The sequence below is a fragment of the Ostrinia nubilalis genome, chromosome 6 (assembly GCF_963855985.1).
Source record: "Ostrinia nubilalis chromosome 6, ilOstNubi1.1, whole genome shotgun sequence".
NCBI classification, from domain to species: Eukaryota; Metazoa; Arthropoda; class Insecta; order Lepidoptera; family Crambidae; genus Ostrinia; species Ostrinia nubilalis.
In genome coordinates, this window is record NC_087093.1 from 15,762,351 (window position 1) to 15,788,287 (window position 25,937).

Sequence of the window (25,937 nt, forward strand, 5' to 3'; positions counted from 1 at the left end):
AAAATGTTTATAGTCATGTAGAATGAGTTTGAAATAATGCTTACACTATAGATACCAATTATTATTTTTTTGTGAAAAATGTCCTGACAATTTTATTTTTATGTTATTTTTATCTAGTTTTGAAAATCAGCTAACATTAAAATTATTAACAAATTAAATTTAGTCATTCATTGTAAAAATAACTTTTTAACAATATTGCCAATGAATACATTATAATTTAAGACACACATCACATTATACAAATACATGGAAAAATATTACATTAAAAATTACAAAGATACAAGAGATGTACCTACTTATAAATATTAAAATTGATCTAGCTACAAGTAATTTGGACTACTTAGCCTAATTTGCACTATATTCGTTTATTCTAGCAATTTAGCAATGATAATCTATACTTATAATAAATCTGTAGAGAGGTCAATTCTGTACATGAAATATATTTTCAAAATAACTATCAGGGGGTGATTAGTGATCGATACTGATGCCAAAAATGCAATCAATAAAATTTTTGTCTGTCTGTCTGTCTGTCTGTCTGTATGTTCCTTATAGAAACAAAAACTACTGGACCGATTTTAACGAAACTTGGTACAATTATTCTTCATACTTTTGGGCAGGTTATAGTATACTTAGGAATTCCCACGGGAACGGGAATTAGCGGGAAAATCCTTTTGTATGAAAAATCTAAACCGCTTAAGTTAGACGCTTGAAATTTGGCATGCAGGTATCTTAGTAAACTTAAAGCTTAGTTACAACAGGATATTGCAAAATTCCCACGGGAACGGGAGTTAGCGGGAAAAAACATTTGTATGAAAAAATCTAAACCGCGTAAGATAAATGAAGGGGGTAAAACGGGATCCACGCGTACGAAGTCGCGGGCGGCCGCTATATGAAAATATGCGGGATTATGTAATGCATAGGTTGACAAAAATTTAGTTACTTCTCGCATTAAATACTTAAACGAAAGAAGAAGTGGTATAAAAAGTAAAAAAATATCAGCTTCAAAAGATTACCCCCGCAGTAGTTTCAGACTAGCCAAAAAAAAAGAAAATTAATTAGAATTAATTTTATTACAGTCACAGTATCCATAGAACTCAATTTGGAAAGAAACTAAAGAGGAAGACTGATGAGACAATATTGTAGGTATCAAAATTATCACAATATAAATAAATAAATATTAAGTACTCAATTCAATATTTCGAAACTTTATAAGATTCAGTCTTAAAAATATATGACTCGTTACATATTTAAGTTCATCATAAAAGGTCAATCAATTTTATAACACATCCTGGACAATAACTTATTTGGGCCTGTCTTATGGCCCGTCTTAGTATGCGAAAACAAATAAATACATTTAGGAGAAGTTTAAATATTGTAGACTATGAAATGTAGTTTACTCATCAACAAAAAAATAACTTGCATCGATCGGTTCCACTAAATCCATTATTATTTATCATTGTTTATTCTAAGCGGCTGAAAATCCGAATCGAAATAACGTTTTTCAGTAAATTAGGTAATAAGTAATACAAACACAATCAACAAATTGTCATAAAATTAATGATTATAGTCTTCAATATTTAGTAGTCTATGAAATTGCTGAGAAATATTACTAGAACAATTGAAAGCTAGTTAGTGATTTTTATTGATGATTACGAGTACTCGTATAGGAAGAAAAAATGGTGCTTTATTATTATAGTATTTGTTACAAATTATTATGCCTATGATATAATTTTCATATAAAATTGTGAAATTCAATTAATTATAATATAGATATTAATATAAATCAACTCGCACCGGAATGCGAAATCATTAAATCATTATTATTACATTCTAGAAAAACACGATTTAAGAATCACATGACGCAATATCGAAAGCTATACCTAACTTCTAACTATATTCACAATAACCCTACCTATCTATTGCTTTATCGAATTCAATATCAATGTCATAAACTTATAAATAAATAGCTATATCTATGGATTGTTCTTTATAACACTAGTAAACTCATCAATCGCTGCACTAAAATTTGGCGGAAATAACACTTTTGGTTAATGACGTTAAAATATGCTTACAAATAGCGCGTTATACGGCCATGTTCAAAAATGTGTTGTGTATTCCTGAAGGTAGGTACTAAATCTACTCATGCCAACTTACAAAGCCCAAATCTCTACTCACTCTAACCTTAATTAGCAATTTACATTACCAATTTACACGCCGTCTTTAGCCACTTCAAAAACTAAGCACACTGTTGAACTTGACTGTAAAAACTTATTTACGAGGTCTCAAATTCGAGCGTATTGAGGTCTGAGGTCGAGAGCCCGATGGGGTCTGCGGGTCTCGTCTTCGAGGTTGCGGTCCAGGTGGGTACATTGGGGTCGTCGCCGAGGTCAAGCCAGACGAGGATCGAAGGTTTCGTCTGAGCATTTGGGGGTGTTCGGGTGATATAGCCGATGGTACGGATGTATGAGAACTGCCCAAAGATGGTAGAGAGTCGCGTCTAGTCATTCGGAGGCGTCCGGGTAGTATTGTCGGTTGTTCTGTCATATTAGGTCTGGCCGAAGATGGTAGAGAGTCGCGTCAAGTTGTTTGGAGATATTCGGATGACACTGTCGTTGGTACTGACGTATCTGGTCTGCCCAAAGACGATTGAGAGTCTCCTCTAGACATTTGGAGGTGTTCAGGTGAGATTGGTGGTGATACAGACGTATCTGGTCTTCCCGAAGACGAATGAGAGTAACGTCTCTGCATTTGAATGCGTCCGGGTAATAGAGTCGGTTGATCTGACGTATGAGGTCTGCCCCAAGATGGTAGAGAGTCACGTCTAGTCGTTCGGAGGCGTCCGGGTAGTATTGTCGGTTGTTCTGTCATATTAGGTCTGGCCGAAGATGGTAGAGAGTCGCGTCTAGTTGTTTGGAGATATTCGGATGACACTGTCGTTGGTGCTGACGTATCTGGTCTGCCCAAAGACGATTCAGAGTCTCCTCTAGACATTTGGAGGTGTTCAGGTGAGATTGGTGGTGATACTGACGTATCTGGTCTTCCCGAAGACGAATGAGAGTAACGTCTCTGCATTTGAATGCGTCCGGGTGAGATAGTCAGTTGTTCTGACGTATGAGGTGTACCCGAAGATGGTTGAGAGTCGCGTCTAGTCATTCGGAGGCGTCCGGGTAATATTGTCGGTTGCTCTGTCATATTAGGTCTGCCCGAAGATGGTAGAGAGTCGCGTCTAGTTGTTTGGAGATATTCGGGTGACACTGTCGTTGGTGCTGACGTATCTGTTCTGCCCAAAGACGATTGAGAGTCACGTCTAGACATTATGAGGTGTTCAGGTATGATTGGTGGTGGTACTGACGTATCTGGTATCCCCGATGATGACTGAGAGTAGCGTCTCTGCATTTGAATACGTCCGGCTAAGATTTTCGGTGGTTCTGATGTGTAGGAACTATTTGAAGATGGTTGAGAGTCGCGTCTAGTCATTACAAGTTGTTCAGGTGGGATTTTTGGCGGTGTTGACGTATGAGGGCTACCTGAAGATGGTTCAGAGTCGCGTCTGAGCATTTGGAGGTATTCAGGTGATATTGTCGATTGTGCGGACGTATAAGATCGGCCCGAAGATGATTGAAAGTCGCGTCTAGGCATTTGGAAGTGTTCAGGTGAAGTTTGTGGTGGTACTGACGTATCTGGTCTACCTGAATACGACTGAGAGTTGCGTCTTTGCATATGCATGCGTCCGGGTGAGATAGTCAGTGGATCTGACGTATGAAGGCTGCCTGAAGATGGTTGAGAGTCGCGTCCAGTCATTTGGAGATATAGGGGTGATATTATCGATTGTGCGGACGTATAAGGTCTACCCGAAGATGATTGAGAGTCACGTCTCGACATTTGAAAGTGTTCAGGTGAGATTTGTGGTGTTACTGACGTATCTGGTCTTCCCGAGGACAACTGTGAGTAACGTCTCTGCATTTGAATGCGTCCGGGTGAGATAGTAGATGGATCTGACGTATGAGGTTTACCCGAAGATGGTTGAGAGTCGCGTCTGAACATTTGGAGGTGTTCAGGTGATATTGTCGGTGGTGCTATCGTATGCGGTCTGCTCGAAGACGACTGAGAGTCTCGTCTAAGCATTTGCAGGTATTCAGGTGAGATTGATGATGGTACTGACGTATCTGGGCTTCCCGAAGATGGTTGAGAGTCGCGTCTGTGCAATCGGAGGTGTTCAGGTGAGATTGGTGGTGGTGTTGACGTATGAGGTCTGCTTGAAAACGGTTGAGAGTAGCGTCTCTGCATTTGAATGCGTCCGGGTAAGATTTTGGGTGGATCTGATGTAAAAGGACTATTTGAAGATGGTTGAGAGTCGCGTGTGGGCATTTGGGGGCGTTTGGGTGAGATAGTCGTCGGTGCTGACGTATCAGGTCTACCCGAAGAGGATTGAAAGTCGCGTCTAGGCATTTGGAGGTGTTCAGGTGAGATTTGTGATGGTACTGACGTATCTGGTCTACCTGAAGACGACTGAGAGTTGCGTCTTTGCATTTGAATGCGTCCGGGTGAGATAGTCAGTGGATCTGACGTATGAAGACTGCCTGAATATGGTTCAGAGTCGCGTCTGAGCATTTGGAGGTATTCGGGTGATATGGTCGATTGTGCGGACGTGTAAGGTCGGCCCGAAGATGATTGAAAGTCGCGTCTAGGCATTTGGAAGTGTTCAGGTGAAGTGTGTGGTGGTACTGACGTATCTGGTCTACCTGAATACGACTGAGAGTTGCGTCTTTGCATTTGAACGCATCCGGGTGAGATAGTTGATGGATGTGACGTGTGAGGACTGCCTGAAGATGGTTGAGAGTCGCGTCTGAGCATTTGGACGTGTTCAGGTGAGATTGGTGGTGGTGCTGACGTATGAGGTCTGCTCAAAGACGGTTGAGAGTAGCGTCTCTGCATTTGAATGCGTCCGGGTAAGATTTTCGGTGGATTTGATGTATAAGGTCTACTTGAAGATGGTTGAGAGTCGCGTCTGAGCATTCGGAGGTATTCAGGTGAGATTGGTGGTGGTGCTGACATACGGGGACTGCTCGAGGATGGTTGAGAGTCACGCCTAAGCATTAGGAGGTGTTCAGGTGAGATTGGTGATGGTTCTGATGTATCTGGTCTTCCCGAAGACGATTGAGAATCGCGTCTGATCATTTGGACCTCCAAGTGATCAGACGCGATTCTCACCTGTTCGGGTAAGATTACCAAAGGTGCGGACGTATCAGGTCTGTCTGAAGAAGATTGAGAGTTGCGTCTGCGCATTTCGAGGTGTTCGGGTGAGATTGCCGGAGGTGTGGATCTATGGGGTGTTCCCGTAGGGGGTTGAGAGTCACGTCTGGATATTTGAAGGTATCCGGGTGATATAAATTGCGTTTCTGATGTAAAAGCTGTGCCCAAAGATGACTGAGAGTCGCGTCTAAGGATTTGAAGAAGTTCGGGTGACTGTGGTGCCGGACTGTGGTGCAGTTCGGGTGACGTACTAAGTGTGCTCGAAGGTAATTCAGAGTCGCGTCTGAGTCTTTCAAGGTGTACAGGTGAGATTGCCTGTGGTGCGGACGAATATGGTGTACCCAAAGACTGTTGAGAGTTGCGTCTGAGTATCTTAAGAAGTCCGGGTGGCGTTGCCTGTAGTTCGGACGCATAAGATGTGTCAGAAGGAGGTTGAGAGTCACGTCTGAAACTACGAAGGTTTACGGGTGAGGTAGCCTGTGGTGTAGACGTATAAACTGTGCTCGAAGGTGATTCAGAGTCGCGTCTGAGTCTTTCAAGGTGTCTAGGTGAAGTAGCCTGTGGTGTAGACATATTAAGTGTGCTTGAAGGTGATTCAGAGTTGCGTCTGAGTCTTTCAAGGTGCCTAAAGGAGACTGCCTGTGGTGACATTACCTGTGGTGTACCCGAAGACGATTGAGAGTTGCGTCTGAGAATTTGGGGATGTTCAGGTGAGATCATCTGTGGTGTACTAGAAGAGGGTTGAGAGTCGCGTCTGGATTGAACACGTCCGGGTAAGATAGTTTGTGTTTTGGATGTAAAAGTTGTGCCCGAAGACGACTGAGAGTCGCCTCTGAATATTTGAAGAAGTCCGTGTGACGTAGCCTGTGGTTCGAATGTACTAGATGGGCCAGAAGGAAGTTGGGATTCCCGTCTGACATTTCTAAGGTATCCGGATGAGGTAGACTGTGGTGCAGGCGTATAAAATGTGCTCGAGGGTGATTCAGAGTCGCGTCTGATTCTTTCAAGGTGTCTAGGTGAAATAGCCGGCGGTGAGGACCCGTGAGTTGTGCCCGAAGGGGATTGGGAGTCGTGTCTTTGGAAGAGTCCGGGTGATATAGCTGGTGTTGCAGATGCACATGCTATACTTAACGAAGATTCAGAATCACGCCTGAGTCTTTCTAGCATACCAGGTGAGATCGCTGACGAAACGAGTGTACCCGACAATGATTGGGAATCGCGTCTAATTGTCTGGAGGACTCCGGGTGAGGTCGCTGGAATTGACGATGAGGGTGAGTGAGAAGATTGTTGAAGATCAGGCTGTTTTTTGAGGCGTCTGGGTAAATATTCTGGGTTTTCGTTTGGAGATTCTGAGCGCGATGATGAGCGAGAGTCGCGTTTATGTGTTTCGCATTGCCTGAAAAAGATTACCGAAGGAGATGGTGTATCCAAAGGTTGTTCAAGGCTAGGTTTGTCTTTTTGAAGGTCGGTAGATAACAGTTTTGTGGTTTCCGTTGGTGATGGTGAGTGAGAGGACTGAGAACGCGGTCTGTGTATTTGAGGGTTTTCAGATACGATCACAGAAACTTCGGAAGGAGATGGTGTATCCAAAAACTGTTGAGGACTACGTCTGTCTTTTTGAGGGTATTTAGATACGATTACAGCAACCGCGGAAGGTGGTGTGTCCGAATGTTTTAGTAACTGTTCTGGAGTTTTGGTTGGAGACGGTGAGCGCGAAATATATGGAGATTGGCGTCTGTAATCTGGGGAGCATCCAGATACGATCACACCAACAGCGGATGATGATGGCGTCTCCGAAGAGTAGTTAGAACTGTTCTGTTCGGGCAACTGTTCTGGGGTTTTGGCTGGAGATGGTGTGCGGGACTTAGATCGCGAATGGGGTCTGTGTTGTTGAGGGGAATCAGATAGGATTACGGCAAACGTGGAAGAAGATGATGAGTCCGAAGGGTAGTTAGGACTACGTCCGTGTTCTTGGACGAGTTCGGGTAACTGTTCTTGGGTTTCTGTAGGCAATAGTGAGCTCGAAGAGAACCGAGAACGGCGTTTGTATTTTTTAACCGCAGAAGTAGATGGATTATTCGACTGGAGTAACTGTTCTGGGGTTTCAATTGGGATTGGTGAGCAGGAAGAAGATCTAGTATTGAAACTGTGTCTGGGTAAACAGTCTGCGAATTCGAACGGACTTATAGAGAGCAATGTAGATTTCTTGGTATATTTTTGGGGGAATCTGGATAAAACTAGCATAGCAGGGGGCGTAGGTTCTGTGTCTGAAGGGTATTGAGGACTATATCTGTGGGTTTCATTTTGATTGGTAAAGTTTAAAGTTCTGATTTCAGTTGATGAGAGCGTAGATGTACGTGATGCACGCCTGTGTTTACGCGAGTATCTAGACAAGATTATCGGGACTGGAGTAGATATGTCCGAAGGATGTTGAGGACTAACTCTTGTGTCATGGGTTTCAGTTAATGCTGATGAGCGTGACGGGAATGGACGTTTGTGTTTTTGAGGGTACTCAGATACGATTATCGAAACCACTGACTTCGATGGTGTGGGTATAGGTGGAGATGTCGGGGTTGCAGATGGAGAAGGCGGGCTTGAGGGGGATCGAGGATCGCGATTGTATCTTTGTCGATGTTCAGATGCGAAACTCGGTGTAGGAGACGAAGGAGTACCAAATGACAGAGGACGTGGATTATTATTGTCTATATTGGACTGACAAGGTGGGGATGTCGGGGTTGCAGATGCAGAGGGCAGGCTTGAAGGAGTTCGAGGATCGCAGTTGGATCTTTGCCGAGGTTCAGACGCGAAACTCGGAGGAGGAGGCAAAAGAATATCACATGAAAGAGAGCGTGGACTATTATTGTCTGTATTGGGTTGACTAGGTGGGGATGTCGGTGTTACGGCTTGAGACGGTGAGCCCGAAGGTGATCGAGCGTCACGGTTGTATTTTTGCCGATGGTCAGACTCGAAACCCGGAGGCGGAGGCAAAAGAGTACCACGTGAAAGAAGGCCTGGACTATTATTATCTTCATTGAGTTGAATAGGTGTGGAGGTCGGGGCTGCAGATGGAGATGGTGAGCTCAAAGGTAATCGAGGGTTTTCGGATAAACTCGGAGGAGGAGACACAGGAGTACCACATGAAAGAGAGCGTGGACTATTATTGTCTGTATTGGGTTGACTAGGTGGCGATGTCGGGGTTACGGATTGAGACGGTGAGCCCGAAGGTGATTGAGGGTTGCGGTCGTGTCTTTGCCGATGTTCAGACGCGAAACTCGGAGGAGATACAGGAGTACCACATGACTGAGGGCGTGGACTATTATTGGCTAAATTGGATTGACTAGGAGGGGATGTGGGGGTTGCAGATAGAGAGGGTGAACCCGAAGGGGATTGAGGGTCGCAGTTGGATCTTTGCTGAGGTTCAGACGCGAAACTCGGAGGAGGAGACAAAAGAGTACCACATGAAAGAGAGCGTGGACTATTATTGTCTGTATTGGGTTGACTAGGTGGGGATGTCGGGGTTACGGATTGAGACGGTGAGCCCGAAGGTGATTGAGGGTTGCGGTCGTGTCTTTGCTGATGTTCAGACGCGAAACTCGGAGGAGATACAGGAGTACCACATGACTGAGGGCGTGGACTATTATTGGCTAAATTGGATTGACTAGGAGGGGATGTGGGGGTTGCAGATAGAGAGGGTGAACCCGAAGGGGATTGAGGGTCGCAGTTGGATCTTTGCTGAGGTTCAGACGCGAAACTCGGAGGAGGAGACAAAAGAGTACCACATGAAAGAGAGCGTGGACTATTATTGTCTGTATTGGGTTGACTAGGTGGGGATGTCGGGGTTACGGATTGAGACGGTGAGCCCGAAGGTGATTGAGGGTTGCGGTCGTGTCTTTGCCGATGTTCAGACGCGAAACTCGGAGGAGATACAGGAGTACCACATGACTGAGGGCGTGGACTATTATTGGCTAAATTGGATTGACTAGGAGGGGATGTGGGGGTTGCAGATAGAGAGGGTGAACCCGAAGGGGATTGAGGGTCGCAGTTGGATCTTTGCTGAGGTTCAGACGCGAAACTCGGAGGAGGAGACAAAAGAGTACCACATGAAAGAGAGCGTGGACTATTATTGTCTGTATTGGGTTGACTAGGTGGCGATGTCGGGGTTACGGATTGAGACGGTGAGCCCGAAGGTGATTGAGGGTTGCGGTCGTGTCTTTGCCGATGTTCAGACGCGAAACTCGGAGGAGATACAGGAGTACCACATGACTGAGGGCGTGGACTATTATTGGCTAAATTAGGTTGACTAGGAGGGGATGTGGGGGTTGCAGATGGAAAGGGTGAGCCCGAAGGGGATCGACGATCGCGGTTGTATCCTTGCTGATGTTCAGACGCGAAACTCGGAGGAGATACAGGAGTACCACATGAAAGAGAGCGTGGACTATTATTGTCTGTATTGGGTTGACTAGGTGGGGATGTCGGGGTTACGGATTGAGACGGTGAGCCCGAAGGTGATTGAGGGTTGCGGTCGTGTCTTTGCCGATGTTCAGACGCGAAACTCGGAGGAGATACAGGAGTACCACATGACTGAGGGCGTGGACTATTATTGGCTAAATTAGGTTGACTAGGAGGGGATGTGGGGGTTGCAGATGGAAAGGGTGAGCCCGAAGGGGATCGACGATCGCGGTTGTATCCTTGCTGATGTTCAGACGCGAAACTCGGAAGAGGGATGAAAGGAAAATCACGTGGACTACAATTATCTGTATTGGGTTGACTAGGTGGGGATGTCGGGGTTTCGGATGGTGATGGTGAATTTGACGAGGACCGAGTATCGTGCTGTGTCTGAATTTCAGGCGAGACTGCCTGTGTGGGAGAGGAAGGTGGACTGCCAGGCGGGGTTCGAGGACCGCGGCTCCATCCGGTTGAGGAGCTCGCCGAAACGGGAGACAGAGGGGGGCTTCCTATTGGAGTAAGTGAACCACGATTGTCTTTTCTAGGTGGGAGTGTTGGGGTAGGTGAGCTTGAAGAAGATCGAGAATCACGACTGTGTTTTGGCATTTCACTTGTCTCAGGACTGTCCGAAGGCGATCGAGGACTATGGGGGGAATGACGAGGGCTGTCTTCCGGGGTCCGAGGGCCACGTCGGTGCCCGATAGTAAACTCCGGAGCGGGGGAAGAATGGGGACTACCAGCCGGAGATCGTGTACCATGGCTGGAGATTCGGGAATGGCTAGGTGAGACTGATGCAGTAGGGGATGGAAGGGGACTAGTAGATGGAGATGGAATGGGACTAGCAGATGGAATGGGAATAGCAGATGGAATGGGAATAGCAGATGGAGATGGAATAGGAGTAGCAGATGGAATGGGAATAGCAGATGGAGATGGAATGGGAGTAGCAGATGGAGATTTTAGGCTCGGGCTATATTTTGGGACTTGTCTGGGAGAAACTAGCATTGTTGCTGACGTAGGGGGTGAGCCTGGAGGAAGTGGGGGATCACTTGTGTATATATTGGAAAGACAGTCTGAGAATAGTGGAGGTAAAGACGGAAGGGGAATATCTGATGGAGATAGTAAACAATATTCGTGTTCTTCTGGTTGGTTAGATGAGAGCTGCGGACATGATGACGACATTCTTTTAAACATACAACTTGGTGAGGCTGGCGTTAGCGTTGGTGCTGAAAGCCGTCGCGATTCAGCCTTCTTTGGGTTCAACGAAAATCTCTGTGTAGGACTTAAAGATGATCTAGTATGTAACTGTGGTGATCGATTTCGTGCCAATCGTGCTTGAGAGTCCGCTGATTGAGGACGGATAACTGGGGACACTAAAGTATTTTCGGGCGAAACTGATCGTATATTTGCAACCGACGACAGTATTTGACCTTCATTAGAATACTTTGGAACCGGAGATCGCTTGCGTGAAGGCGGTGACGAGCCTTCAGAAGATGGTGAATGATCTCTAGAGGATAACACACGTTTCCGGGAGGATACCGAACCCCTCAAGGTTTGAGGATGATCCTCATTGGATAGTAAACGATCGCGAGAGGACACTGACCGCTTTCGAGAGGATAATGATCGATCTTGAGAAGATGGTGAGCGATCTCGAGAGGATAGGGACCGCTTTCGAGACGAAGTCGAATTTTCTTGAGTGGATATCGTTCGCTTTTTAAATGGTAGTGTACGATCTCGTGAAGATAGTGAGCGATTTCGTGAGGGCAGATGATCCTGAGTGGACGGCGAACGCTGTCGAGATGGCGAAGTATCACGAGAAGGTGGTGTGTGCTTCGGTGGAGACAGAGAACTCTGCCGAGTATGTGGCGAATGATTTCGTGAAGAGAGCAAACTCTCTGTAGATGAGGGCAAAATCTTCTGTGGGGTTTGGATCTCAGGATAGGACAATGAACGCTTCTGTGAACGGGTACTATTCAAAGCGGATACTCGGTCTCCTGAGGATAGCGAATTTTCCCGAGAGGGTAGTGAACGCCTTAATGAGGGAGAACGCTCACGAGAAGCTGGCGAACGCATCGGAGAAATAGGCCTTTGGGACTGAGCCGAAAGTTTTTTAGTTAGTTTTTCTATTTCCAAAAGCTTCATTAACTTCCGTTTCGTCATTATTTGCTTTCGAGTTAATAGAGTTCGCTTTCGTGGGTAAGGCGATACTTCACTACTTATAAGATAACGCTCTGGCGTTCGTTCTCCAGGTTCAGGCGAACTACTTTGGGAAACGGGCGGTTCCTGCGCGGGCAGTGTTAACTGTCGTGACACCGGTGACTGAGATCTCGATCGAGAAATCGATGACATCGACGATGATGAGCCGAATAGTTCTCTGTAACGCTGTTTTATTTTTGGCGTCCTCGACTTTAACGATTGGGGTCGTATTGACTCTACCAATTGTGCTGATGAATTCGGGCAAACTCTCTTTAATGCTAATTTCATCTTAATTATCCCCGGGATGTATGGCTCCGGCTTCAATAACCATGGAAAGCTTTTCGTTTTCCTCTTCAATAACCTCGGGACGATTGGCTTAATCTGCAACAAGCTCGGGATAAAAGGCTCCGTCTGTAATGACCCCATGACGGAAGATGTTGACCTTATAAACCCTGAGACTTCCAACCTCGACCTCACTAACTTAGTTTTTAATAACCTAGACCTCAATAACCTCGAACTTGATAACCCCAATTCGAAATCGGATTCGCTATCACTACTTGTGTTACTCGAGCTATCGTTGTGATTTTTCATCAACGGCTCACTCAACGTCGCTTCTGAACCAAAAGTGTAGTATTGAATGCGGGCACTCACCCGTTTTAGCGCCGGTGCTTTAACAGCATAACCTGTGGACAAATAAATTAACTAGAATTACTAGAAGAACGCAGGAGAATCAAAGTAACCGACATAGCTCGCAGAATTGCTAAAATCAAGTGGCAGTGGGCGGGGCACATAACTCATAGAGACCATGGCTGTTGGGGCAGGAAAGTTCTCGAGTGGCGACCACGGGCTGGAAGACGTAGCGTGGGCAGGCCTCCTGGTTGTGGCAGGTGGACCGACGATCTGGTAAAGGTCGCGGGAAGAGTCTGGATGCGGGCAGCGCAGGACCGTTCATTATGGAAAACCTTGGGGGAGGCCTTTGTCCAGCAGTGGACGTCGTTTGGCTGAAACGAACGAACTAGAAGACTAGAAGGTCACGAGCAGCGTAGAGGTGGTACGCTTTTGGTGAGAGAAGTTTAAGATTAAGCCTCTCTCAACATCCGTGCAGCTAGCCTATAACACTGTTAGGATAACCCCCTCTCATCATTCGTCCATTTAACCTTAAGGGATATCCCTTTCAGGACGACCAAACACGATCGTGCACTTGTTAGCTGTACTGTAGTATTGTACTGACCTGTGCAGCGAGCGTTTCCCTAGAGAAGTGCCCGCGCGGCACTGCTCGACGGGCGGAGGCAGGCACGCGGGTGGCGCGGCGCGCGTCGCGCGCGTGGCACGCGCAGCGCCCGCGCGGGGGCGCGACGTCAGCGAGGCGGCGCGCCGGCCCCTGGCGGCGTCCAACGCAGGCACGACGCCTCGACGCAGCGCGCGCGCTCAGCCCGGCGAGACACTTCTTCTAACACCTCCTAAAGAACACGTGTTTGTTTTTTACAGATATTTTAAGGAGCTCATCAGTGGCTGGTGGCAGTGGGCGGGGCACATAGCTCGTAGAACTGATTGCTGTTGGGGCAGAAAAGTTCTCGCGACAAGGAACCTGAAAGCGGTCAACCAACGTTGACCGGCTCAGCGCCCGATGCGACACTTCTAGCACCTCCTAAAGAACACTTGTTTGTAAATATTTTTAGTGATCATGACCGGCCGTATAGACCGTAACCTCATGTACTAAAGTGATAGTATAGCAATGAGTTCACCTTTTGTACCGTATTTTTATTGTGTGCAATAAAGATTTTAAATAAATAAATAGTAACACCTCTAAGGTTGGAGATATGGTTAAGGAGTTCATTACATGCTCCGCTCGATGCGAAAGATCTTCTAACACTTGCTAAGGAATTACGTGTGTAGAGAGATGTCTTGGAATTTGTTATCATCACTGGCCTTGTCTGGGCGGTAGTCTTGTAGTAGTGGAAATGACATGATTCCCTGGACTTTACCCAAAAGAGGTTGTCGAAGGTGTCTAGTTTCTTGTGCCACTTTTTGTAAGTACCAACCGATATTTTGCTCCGAAAGGGCCAGAAAAATCACTGTGTAATGATTCACTGTTTGATTAGGATAATAAAGGCTGATTAATTTCATAATAAGTATTTTCTTTATCAAAATCCGTAACTACGTAGCGTGACGTGAGGTTTTCTTTTATACTGCTAAATGAAAAAAATGCAGCTAGCATCGATTTAAAGACGTTCAAATAGAATGAAAAAATATAAATTGGAAGAGCTAATCAGTTCAGTTTCTTCACCTTGACCACAACAGAAGTTAATACAGTATCGCACACACAACGAACATCGCTCCTGAGTGAGGTGGTTATTTGTGGATATTAACTAGTGAAAATCGTATACTCAAATTATGGATAGAACTATTCAAATTAAATGTCAAATTCTTTATTAGTTTACATACTGCCCGTCTCTGGGCACTCGTCATCGTTTAGTTGATTATAATATCAATTTATTGTTTAATAATAGCTTACACGTGCAAACTGGGATTTTTGAGACCAAAACACGACGTATCTTGGCGTTAACATACGAATTGGGTACAGGGCCGGATCTACCTATGGGCTGGTTGGGCTGCAGCCCAGGGCCCCGGGGTTACAAGGGGCCCCCAGATCCCGCTAAAAAGTAGGCCATAATTTGAAAAAAAAAAAAAAAAAAAAGAAAAAGTTGTCTGTAAAGTCGGTTTACAACGTTGACAACGTCATAAGAAAATATTGATTAAAGATGTTTCATATATTTTAGACCAAAAATAAATTGCGGCCGGCACTTTTGATTTCGGACCAAAATGGATGTCCTTTTTGAGATATTTTTTTTTTTTCTTCCATTTACTTCTTGTAAAGAAAACGTAATAACTTTTAAACTAAGAGGTATAACCTGATAAAATAAAAACAGTAATAATGCTAAATAACAGACAATACTTAAAAAATACATAAAATACTTAGAAAATGGCAACAAATAATAAAAAAAATGATACATTTTGAGAAAAATCTGCATTTTAATTCGTGTTTTTTTTGTTATTTGATAAATTTCTCCAAATAATGCCTCCATAACAGGTTGTTTTTATTACTTTGTGTTATTCTTTATCGTATTACCTTTGTAAAACTAAAAATCACATGTCTCTATCTCTATCACAACGTTTGCAATGATCGTTTGAACTAAGCCTCTCCGGGCGCGCCATTCAACGCTTCGTTAACAACGAAACTGAAAGTGGCTCTAGATTTGTAATTTTGATAAAAACAAGTTACATTTCAAATAAAAACAAAAGATTTCGAAGGAAAATAAGCATTTTAGTTTAAATTAAAATTGTCTCTACCTGTAGCGGAGAATAATGTGGTGGCAGGCCTTTGTTCAAACGATCATAGCAAATATTGTGATAGGGATAGAGACTTCCGATTTTTGGTTTTACAAAATTAATACGATAGAAAATAATACAAAGTAATAAAAACCACCTGTTATGGGGGCATTTTTTGGAGAAAGGACAGTGCCAATCCATGTATGGAAGTTGGACCAAGTGCTGCCCAGAATGAAACTATAGTGCATTTTGTTCCTCAGGCCAATACTAATTTGTAAACCGGAGCGCACTGAAATCTATCCCTGGAGTTAAGAGAAAAAAAGAGTTTTGTTTTGAATTATTTACATACAAAATATCATCGATGTATACCTACTCCGCATAAGATTTCGCGATTTTGGCATTAAATAACATTCGCTATGTTGAACTTAACCATACTGCATCCGTACACCTTACTTTAGTACGACTTCGACATTATTTATAAGCGATCAAGCGCTGTTTCAGGTAGTTGATCGAAATTAATTATTTCCAAAATGGAGCAAGAAGTTTTAGCTTATAATAACTTCAATAATCGATTGTAATACACCAATAAATTGATGTTTCGCAAGGATAGAGAACTAAAACTTCTTGCTTCATTTTGGAAATAATGATTTCTGTCAAGTAACCAAACTATTGCAACAGCGTTAGATCGCTTATAAAGAATGTCTAAGTCGCACTAAAGTAAGGTGTACGGATGCAGTATGGTTAAGTTCAACATAGCGAGTGTTATTTAATGCCAAAATCACGAAATCTTATGCGTAGTACGTATATCGATGATATTTTGTATGTAAATAATTCAAAACAAAACTCTTTTTTTCTCTTAACTCCAGGGATAGATTTCAGTGCGCTTCGGTTTACACATTAGTATTAGCCTGAGGAACAAAATGCACTATGGGTTGATTCTGGGCAGCACTTGGTCCAGACCCTGGCACTATCCTTTATCAAATAACCAAAAAAACATGAAATTAAAAGCAGATTTTTTTTTTCAAAAAGTATATTTTTTATTATTTGTTGGCTTTTTCTGGGTATTTTATGTATTTTTTAGTATCGCCTGTTATTTAGCATTATTACTGTTTTTATTTTATTAGGATATACCTCTTAGTTTAAAAGTTATTACGTTTTCATTACAAGAAGTAATTGGCAGAAAAAAATTTAAAAAAAATCTCAAAAAAAAATTTACCTCTTTTTTGACGATATAAATAGGTCTAGTTTCACCTATTTTCATATGTGCACTTTATCGTGACTCACACTGTATGTATAAGAATAATATATCATTATAGAAACAGTTTTTTGGCATGGCTATTAGTTGAGTACTAAGATAGGCCCCCAAGTAGTTTCAGCCCAGGGCCCCATAAATTCACGATCCGGCCCTGATTGGGTATTTGCCATCACTCCTCAATAATTCTAAAGCACAACTTTTTTAAAAAGGCACTTCATTCAGGTCTTAAAAACTTAATTAAATTTAAATTACCTGTAAATTAAGATTTTCAGTTGCATTGTAATTGAAAAAAGTAGTTTGAGTTGACAAAATAGTGACATCCTGGTTAGTATTGCCATACAAAATCTATGGGAGAGTCTCGTTTTGACAGCTGTTTTAAAAAATACGTAAAATTGGTGGTGGCAAATACCTTATTGAGACTACTGGCACAGAATAATAATAAGTACTACTGTGGTACTACGGTTCTAAATCTGTTATACCGTGCTGTGCTATCTTACAACAGTCCGGCCGCTTTCATTTTGCGCATTGAAGGTTAGTGCACGTTTTACGAGTAGAAACAACAGATACAGATAGGGGAAGGTCACTATTCACTAACTAGTGTAGGGACCCCTGCATTGCACAGGTTACCACCGCCGTCGGACGGGATTGGCCTCGTGGTCCCGGCTAATCCTGTCAGCCCCCCACTAGGTGGGGGCGTGTTAGGTCCCGCCGTGTAGGGCGGGACGTCCGCGGAAGGCGCCTTGGTCGTTTCTAGTACCCAAGGCGCCGACCACTATGCGGCAGAGGGAACACCCCAGGTTTTTAGTGGGTTCGAGCCCCACATAACCTGCCGTCCCCCGGCGGTAGGTATGGATAGGCCATTTTCATGGGCAAAAAAAAAAAAAAAGGCGAGCGTTCGTTTTATAGCGAGGCAAACAATAAGTGGACCGACGACATCATAAAGTTAGCAGTCAAGTCAAGTCAAAATTTCTTTATTTGTATAGACTATTATATGTGCTTACAAATCGTCAAATATTTTGCTCTTAAGGAGCCTCTACATGTCTCATAATCTTTTTATCCTACCATCGCTTCGCTTCAGTAAGGCGCTGAACGCAGGCCGCTACCAACCGGGTAACATGGAAAGCATTAGAGGGGAGGCCTTTGTTCAGCAGTAGACGTCATATGGCTGAGATGATGATGAAACAATAGGTAGGTACAGTTGACAGCACATCATTTGTGTAGCAAAATCAATTCTATTACAACTACATAAGATGCCATAGTGTTCAGCTTGATGTGCTGTCGTGTGTTTTTATAATAGGCTTGAAAAAAAAACCGAGGTTTTTTAATTTGAGGCTGAGCATCTTAGGATTCTGCTATCAGAGGTGCAATTATTGTGTAAGCAATCGTATTCATTTGACAGTTAAAAACGTACGACAAAATCTGTATAACAAACCGTTTGACAGAATTTGACAGAATATAGCCTACGTTTTGAACAGTCAAATGAATACGATCGCTTTATACAACCTCAGAATCCTAAAGAATTTCACTAAACTTGATTACTAGTATAGTTCTAGTGATTCGATACATTTTCATTAACAAAGAACGAATGGAAAGTTTCAGAGATGGACATGTTTTCATTTCGAAATAGAAATATTTCGGTATCGGTCCAATATTCGTGATTGTGTTGACGCAACGTGTTTGTGAGTTCTTTTTCGGCTTTTTCAGTTTCAGTATGGACTTCGGTTTGTTTATTTTTTAAATTGGTAAAGGGTAATACGCCTGAGGGTTATTGTATAAGTCGATTCGTCACAAAGGAATGCGTAAATTCTATAATAATATTTTTGTAGTAAACAATTTTGGAGTTGTGTATTCGTCACATTTGTTTTCTCAAAGAATTCACTTGGATAAATCGACTTTGTCGCAAATTGCCTAGTGTTTACGACTGAAGCAGTCTCTAATAGATATAACAACTATGATTGTCAATAATTACATGTATAAATTAATGATTTTAACGCTTATAATAATGAAAACCACACGTCCCTGTCAATCGAGCAACCGCAAAGAAACGTAGGTATAATGAACTCTCTTCGCATTAACATCGACCGATCATAGCTCGTTTATTGGATACGCGCAATTAAACTTTATCCATCGGAATCCATTAATAATAACCAGTAATGTTCGGAAAATGGTAACGAATGTGCCCGAAGATCGACTTTCGCCGCAACGAAATCACGTATCGTGACAAAACATTATAGATTTATTTTATTTTTAAAAACAACTCCAACATTTCAGCGCACTAATTGATGCTACAAATATACTGCACAAAACATTAACGGTCTTATTCATAATAAAATGCTAATATAGGTTTAAAACCTACATTAGCTAAAACGTTTGATAGGCTTAAAACACTCTTATAAACCTCTGATAAAAAACGTTATTCATAATCGTTTACAAACCTTTGATAGCTAAAACAGAGTTTAATATTTTCTTTCCACAGACTATACAAAAAGAATGAACGAAAACAGCTTTTTTGGTGATTTAACTTGATGGACCATGTAAAATCATAGACAAATCGCAGAAAAAAAAAACAAAAAATTGGCAGCTGTGACGTTTTACTTACTGACATTGACATTTGGCACGAAAATTTAATAAAGTTTTCGGTTTTTTCGATCAACTCCCAAGTTTTATCAAACTTTTATAAAACTTGGGATTGTATGTTCTGGATTCTGTACCTCTTACCCTGTACTCTGCAATAAGCTCTTACGACGACCCGGCTAGTTACATCGGATACTAATTATGTCCATGACGAAGGAGAACAGACCGCCTAAAAGGCAACGATCAGAAAACTGGTTGGAGGAAGATAAGGTAGTACTTATTTTTAGCCTGATAAAGTGCCTACTAATTTTTGTAGCATGGTTTTATTTATGTTTGACGCCTAGTGTTTGCTTTTCAGTATTTGCTGAAAGAGTTGGTGAAAGAAAGAGTAAATGCAATCGAAAATAAAAATACAGACACTAACACGAATAAACGGAAGGTTGCGGCTTGGGCTGATTTACAAACAACGTTGGTACATCTTTTGATTTCTGCCTTCAATATAAAATTTTGCCTTTACCTGTAATTCAAAATCCTGTCATTTCTTTTTCAGGTTTAATTCAATGTGCGCTGGTATGAACCGCTCCATTACCCAGTTAAAATCGCAATGGAGCCTCATAAAAATCAGTGCGAAGAAAGACAAGACCATTGCTAGGCAGGCTCAAATTAAAACTGGCGGTGGTCCACCATTATCAGTGCCTGACGATAGGGCTGATGATATAGCATCTTGGTTGCCCAATGAATTTGTAGTCGATGTTAACAGATTTGACTCGGACTCAAATAAAAGTGAATTAATTAACATTCAAGAGGAGGAATCAACTCAAAATACGCAAGATCAGGAATTGATAAATAATGAAGAAATCCAATATGAATTGGTGGTACTTGATGAAGAAATAGAAGATACACATGCTTGTACTACTAGAGGCATATTGGAAGATAAAGAAAATAAAAAAGTAGAGGCAAAAGAAAATAAAGCAAAACCTAATTTTAAAGCACCAGCAATCAAAAAAAAAAGGAAACTGTTAAACAAAGAAGGCTTAATTGATTTAAGCAAAGTTAGGATTTCCGAAATTGCAGAAACAGAATCAAAATGCCGGATTGAACTGCATGAAGTTCAAATGGAAAACGAACGGAAGAAAGGGAGAAACTTGGATCTTGAGCATCAATTATTACAGGAAAAACTTAAATATTACACTCACATTAATAAAGAATAATAAGTCTTTTGATGTTAAAGTTTTTCAAGTACTAACAGATTCTAAATAATAAGTTAGTTCCTCCCTTACTTCTGTTTGTTTTTAATTTGTATTTTATGCAGTTCCAATCCGCATTTTGATTGTGTTTCTGCAATATATTTAGACGGCTATGAATATGTTTACTAGTCATAACTTAATAAGAGTTTGAGATTACTATTAACTAGCTGTTGCCCACGACTCCGCCTGCGTAGACTACTATTTCTGTAACCTACAGGATCTGTGCATTTTTCCAGGATAAAAAGAAGCCTATATGTTATTCGAGACTATATAATCTATCTGTTTTAGCAATTTATTTGTTTATAAGAATTGAACTGTGATTTTTAGTAAGTAAGTTTAATAATTGTACTTAAATTAGTGATATAAAGTAAATACACATATGCCTAGTCACAAACATTCGCCTTTATAATAATAGTGTAAATTATGGTTATTTTGTTTTAAATGTAGAAGGTTGATAACCTCCGAATAGAAACGTTTATACTTAAGCAATTTCTTTGTTTTAAAGAATTGAACTGTGATTTTTAATAAGTAAGTTTGTTGAAACTAATTGTACTTAAATTAGTGATATAAAGTAATTTGTTTTGAATTTTTGCAGAATAATTGCTTTTTTAAAGAGAACTACAGGTTTTGTTTTTGTGATAGTAACAAATTGGACTGAAAATTGAAATACAGGTATTTTTCAATCAAATATTCTTTTTATTTTCATTAAGATGCCAGGAACAGTATCTGAAAAATTAAAATACAACATTTTCATGAACTCAAATGACATTACATAAAAGTAAATCGTTGGAATTTATCAAAATGTATTTTAGTACCATTCAAAAATGTTGATTTATAAAATTTTGTAGTATCAACTGCGACCTACGCCTCAACAATGAAGGTCGGTTGTCGTGAACACTGTTCTCCGTCGAAAGTTGCGGAGTTACAGGGACCTGCTCCATGTTGTTCTGAAAAATATTATGAATTTGTCAACATTTTGTCATAAAGATTTGTATTCCTTATGTACAGTCAAATTGATAACATTTACCTAACAATGTGTCATTCATATCAATGGCTATATTATGTAATACAGCCAATGCTATGATCACAGCTTTTCCATTTTGGAGGCTTACTGGTAAGCCATGGAGTAGGCATTGGAACCGCTGCTTCCACACCCCAAAACACCTTTCAACAGTGTTCCTAGTTGAGATGTGAGCATTATTGTATGCTTCTTCTTCTGGACGACTAGGCCTTAAAATAGGTGTAAATAGATATGGCAGAAGAGGGTAGCCCGAATCGCCAATAAGGCGTCCTCTAAACTGCCTATCCTCAAATCGTTGTTTTATATTGCTCTCCATAAAAATTCGACTGTCATGTGTACTGCCTCGCCATCTAGCCACTATATCCATTATTTTGAGGTCAGCATCACAGACAACCTAAAATAAAAAAAACAGTATCCTGTAGGTAATCCATCCAATAATATAGTGTTGAATGTTGCTAAAATTTAGATCATACAAAGTAAAAATTATAGACATTATTAAAACAAATCTTTCTCTGTTGTAAACTGTATAAAATCAAAATATATTTTACCTGAACATTCAGGGAATAATAGCCTTTTCTATTAATATAGTACTGGGCCATGTCACCTCCGGTTTTTTTAATTTTAATGTGGGTGCAATCTATGGCTCCTATCACCCCAGGAAAATTTTTAATTGCTCTAAATTTGGCACTAATTCTTTCCTGCTCTCCTATAGTGATAGGCATTTTGATGAAGGAATTTGCCTTATTCGCGATTGCATGCGCGACTCTGGCGCATATCCGGCTCACTGTCGGCTGACTTAGGCCATGGAGGTCACCAGCATCATCTTGTACCTGAAAATGTATGAAAATAATTATAGCAGCCACGACAAAGGGATAAAATAAAACACTTTTTTGTGCTTACCTCACGACGTCCCCAACATCTTATGGCCACTAAAACTTGCAGTTCAGGACACGTGCCACCACCTCTAGCGCTCTGAACCAGATCATCTTCCACCAAATCTATGATGGTGCGCACTGTGTCCTTATTGAACCTATATTTTATTTTAAAATTTAGGTCCCGCAAATCGAATGGGTTGCTTCGTTGGCGGTAGAGCTTTCTACGTCGCGCTGGGTCGGCATTATTGGCTAAATGCACAATTGCATTTATAGCATTCATTTTCACAAGCAAGGATCACAGCAAGGATATTTTGAATAAATAAACCAACGAAGTGACATTCATATGAAATGACATTTATAAAAGTTAGGTTAAAATAGGTTTATTAGAGCTTTAAACAAGGCCCGAGCTCTCGATAACTTATCACACAGATAAAAGAGGATTTTAGCGCTAAATGACGATTATGAATAACAATTTTTATCAAACGTTTTATAAACCTCTAATAAGCATTTGATAAAATGTGAAAAATGATTATGAATAAGACCGTAAGAGTTTACATCGTAAATAGATATGCATACTGTAAAACATAAACAAGACAATTTTTATTGTAACGTTAAATGTGGTCAGCCAATAACACGCTTGCGTGATTTTACTGACACAACCCAAGCAGTATTACCAGAGCTAATTGTTATTAATTCTAGAATTGTATCGTTTAGAAAACTTTACGTTTTCTAGGGACTCCACAAATATTTAATTTTAATAAACAATATCAACCAAGTCTCGAAAATCGATAAAAAAACGAACCAGGGATGTTTTTCTTAACCTGGCGTTAAAGTTTCACCAAGAAAATAATATAGTCTAACCCATAGATATTTTAGCATTCACTGTTATGGTTAATTATTACAAAACCTTCCTTCCTTGTGTTTATCTTCATAGGCCTATTAACTAAATCATTGAAAATAAATCATTCAACAACATGCATCATGCATCCATCAACGGCAGACGTTTTTACACGGCAAATAGATCGATGGACAGCATAGTAAACAATTATAGATGCATAGTATAATTATAAATCATTTACTGCCTCTAATTGTCATCACATGGGCATACCATGACTAATATCGACTTTAACAACAATTAAATGCGTTTTAGATTTTTCTTTTATTTATTTTTAGGAAACTATAAAATACTATTTAATGACAAGCAAGCTATCAAAAGAGGTTTTAATTGCCTGAAAAGTATTACGAATAAACATTGCCGATATGCTACGATCTTAATTTCGGAAAAATCTGAAAAGGTCAAGTAGGTAATTATACCACAAAAAGACATTCCACAATTGATATTGAACCTTACCTACATTCATTAATATGTGTAATGAAGTAACAAAGTTTCAAAATCTATCGTTCAAATTCATTTTTTCGTGATGGTGTGACCCGCTGCAAACAACACAAAATTATACTCGACGCAGACTCGTGGCAAGCGGGGACATAAGTAATTTTTGAAACAGAGATGTGCACTCGCCAATATTTGGTTTTGACTGAACTATATTACGTATTATAAACAACGCTATGCCTGCCTCTGTGTGACATCACCCATAGCCAGTGTGAGTGCAAGAGAAAACTAGATTGCATTGTTTTACACCAACTGCCACCAGTCTTTGCGCCGAGTATAAACACATTTCAATACCACTAACCTGCTTTTTCAGTACAATATGCTTTCCTTTCCAGTACTTCATCAGGCCTCTCTCCTGCAGCGTAGACACGATGTCCGACGAGGCTATAGCCAGGTCCTTGCTCAGGTCGCGAATGCACAGCGTCGGGCCGGGAGCAGAGCACAGCCGCCTCAGCAGCGCTTCCTTCCAGTAAGACCGATACGATATCAGGCCCAGGTCGGACAAGGGTGTCTCTGGAGACCCAACTTTGCCCTCCACTTTTGTTAGCAGATAGCCTGTGGAAGGTATCAACGGTTATGCGTCTGTTGCGTTATGAAAATTCTGTTGTAACTACACATTTATTGAACTAAATTGAACCCTAGTGCTTTCTTTCTAGCATTTTATTTGACGAAAAATATAAGAGTATTTTAAGGGCTTTATGTCTTGTCCAGATTGTACCTACGTCTTTTAGAGTAGGAGAGAGCGGGGTTGGTTTTAACGCAGGTAAGAATTAACATCATAAAGGTAGCAGGAAGGCCTTGGATGCAGGCCGCCACCAACCGACCGTTGTGGAAATCATTGGGGGAGGCCTATGTTCAGCAGTGGACGTCCTATGGCTGAAATGATGATGATGGTAGTTGGGTTTCTGTTGAAACTACACATTTATTGAACTAAATTGAATCCCAAGTGCTTTGTTCTTTACAGAATTTTATCTCACGAAAACAGTACTTTACAACTTTATGCCTTGTACTTAGGTCCCTTAGAGTACGATTGTTGGGGTTACAAGCCTTTGCCAGTGTAGTCTGCTTAATATGAAATATTTGTTCGCTCTTTACTGCTCAAAATGTCTACTATCACATCATCCATATTTATTTGAATGACTAAAATCTTTGTTACGCTCTAAAGAGCAGCAGGAATTTACGATTACTCAAATATCCTTCACCTAACGATACACCTAAAGCTGAAAACTGCAAGATACCGCAAATTAATTTATCTTTATGTACTCTCAAATTGTCAAAACAATAATTTCCTGATCTAAGATGATTAAAAACACAACGATTCTCATCAATAACCTGTCAATATTCGGAAGCTCTACATAACTGGCAATAAAAATCAACCCGTACGTGTATCTCGGTACAGTATTATCATTATTTCTAGATCCTCGGCATTTAATAACGATCGGAATTGCATGTCCAAGAAGGAAAGCACACGCGTGGCCGATAAATCAAGTGCGCGCGCGCACGGGCCGTAACGCTTTAAATTCATACTTTTTCTTGTAAAACCGGGGGTTAATGGCGGACGTAGCGTTATTGGATCGATGCTGTTTTTTAGAACATGCATCTGCGCAGTTTTCTTGAATTGATTTTTTGTTGGGCTGAGTGCGGTTCTTTGGTTTGACTTTTGATGCAATTTTTCTTGATGGTTGTCTGTTGAGAGATTATTAGACTCTGGTTTAGGAATTGCGTGCAAGGTTTGATTTGATATTTCGTATCGTGTCGTTTCGTTCGTTTTCATGGCGTATACGGGTACCTACTTAATACTACACATGTACCCTAAAATGCTTCAAGTGATAAATATGTATGTTTAATATCATTGCTTATTATTCAGATTGTTGCAGTTTTGCCAAAAAAACTATGCAGATTCCTGTTGTTTTAGTTCTTTATTTTATCATGGGAACATCACTTGCTTCCATTGTAATTTTTTTCTTCATCATTAATGTTCCATGATAGGTTACGGTTTTTCGCAGATTTGTTCTTGAACCGGTACTAGCCACCTTTGAAAAGTTAAAGACATTTACTTCCTTATGTTTAAATTAAGAAAATTCATTACAACCTACCCCAAAACGAACCCAACGTCCAATCACCTAAACATTACACCGAAAACAATAATTAACCGCGGCATCAAAATTCCACGTCTACGATTCGCCGTGGCCCCCACCCTGCCCCCCCAGTCTAGACGGCAGACCGATCCATACTGCACCATCGATCGGGGTCGACAACCGCGGCGCGACGCCCCGAGGGCTACAAAACAAACCCCCGATGACCGGTCAGGTATTGCGAAAATTGGGCTACTTATGTTTAGGGGATTGATTTG

General features: G+C 41.4%; 3 protein-coding genes across 3 annotated transcripts in view; all 3 read right to left on the reverse strand.

Annotated features, from left to right (window-relative positions):
- Positions 1 to 2,272: 2,272 nt before the first annotated feature.
- On the reverse strand, positions 2,273 to 13,186 carry LOC135072836 (mucin-2-like). The gene is made up of 3 exons (XM_063966876.1): positions 13,124 to 13,186; positions 3,916 to 12,575; positions 2,273 to 2,470 (listed from the first exon to the last, which is right to left on the reverse strand). Exons 2-3 carry the CDS (start codon positions 12,481 to 12,483, stop codon positions 2,273 to 2,275), a joined length of 8,766 nt encoding a protein of 2,921 aa, XP_063822946.1. The 5' UTR covers positions 12,484 to 12,575; positions 13,124 to 13,186.
- Positions 13,187 to 21,010: 7,824 nt separating this feature from the next.
- On the reverse strand, positions 21,011 to 22,736 carry LOC135072988 (putative nuclease HARBI1). The gene is made up of 5 exons (XM_063966989.1): positions 22,220 to 22,736; positions 21,868 to 22,149; positions 21,326 to 21,713; positions 21,114 to 21,245; positions 21,011 to 21,024 (listed from the first exon to the last, which is right to left on the reverse strand). The coding sequence occupies exons 1-4, from the start codon at positions 22,472 to 22,474 to the stop codon at positions 21,160 to 21,162; spliced, it is 1,011 nt and encodes a 336-aa protein (XP_063823059.1). The 5' UTR covers positions 22,475 to 22,736; the 3' UTR covers positions 21,011 to 21,024; positions 21,114 to 21,159.
- A 9-nt stretch (positions 22,737 to 22,745) lies between these two features.
- Positions 22,746 to 25,937, reverse strand: part of LOC135072837 (histone acetyltransferase KAT7) — a 38,071-nt gene continuing 34,879 nt past the window's right edge. Inside the window, exons 16-17 of the mRNA XM_063966877.1 lie at positions 23,886 to 24,139; positions 22,746 to 22,769 (exon numbers count right to left, since the gene is read on the reverse strand). Of these exons, the coding sequence (XP_063822947.1) occupies positions 22,746 to 22,769; positions 23,886 to 24,139 (278 nt within the window). The remainder of the gene's footprint in view (positions 22,770 to 23,885; positions 24,140 to 25,937) is intronic.

Bases quoted from the DNA above. Each gene is read 5' to 3' on its own strand.
- LOC135072836 (XM_063966876.1), bottom strand. From the start codon at position 12,483: ATGAAAAATCACAACGATAGCTCGAGTAACACAAGTAGTGATAGCGAA. The intron at 2,471-3,915 runs GTAACACCACAA...ATCTTTGGGCAG, and splicing joins CGGGAAGACCAGATACGTCA to TTCTCATACATCCGTACCAT.
- LOC135072988 (XM_063966989.1), bottom strand. From the start codon at position 22,474: ATGAATGCTATAAATGCAATTGTGCATTTAGCCAATAATGCCGACCCA. The intron at 22,150-22,219 runs GTAAGCACAAAA...ATACATTTTCAG, and splicing joins GATGTTGGGGACGTCGTGAG to GTACAAGATGATGCTGGTGA. The intron at 21,246-21,325 runs GTAAATGTTATC...AATATTTTTCAG, and splicing joins TATGAATGACACATTGTTAG to AACAACATGGAGCAGGTCCC.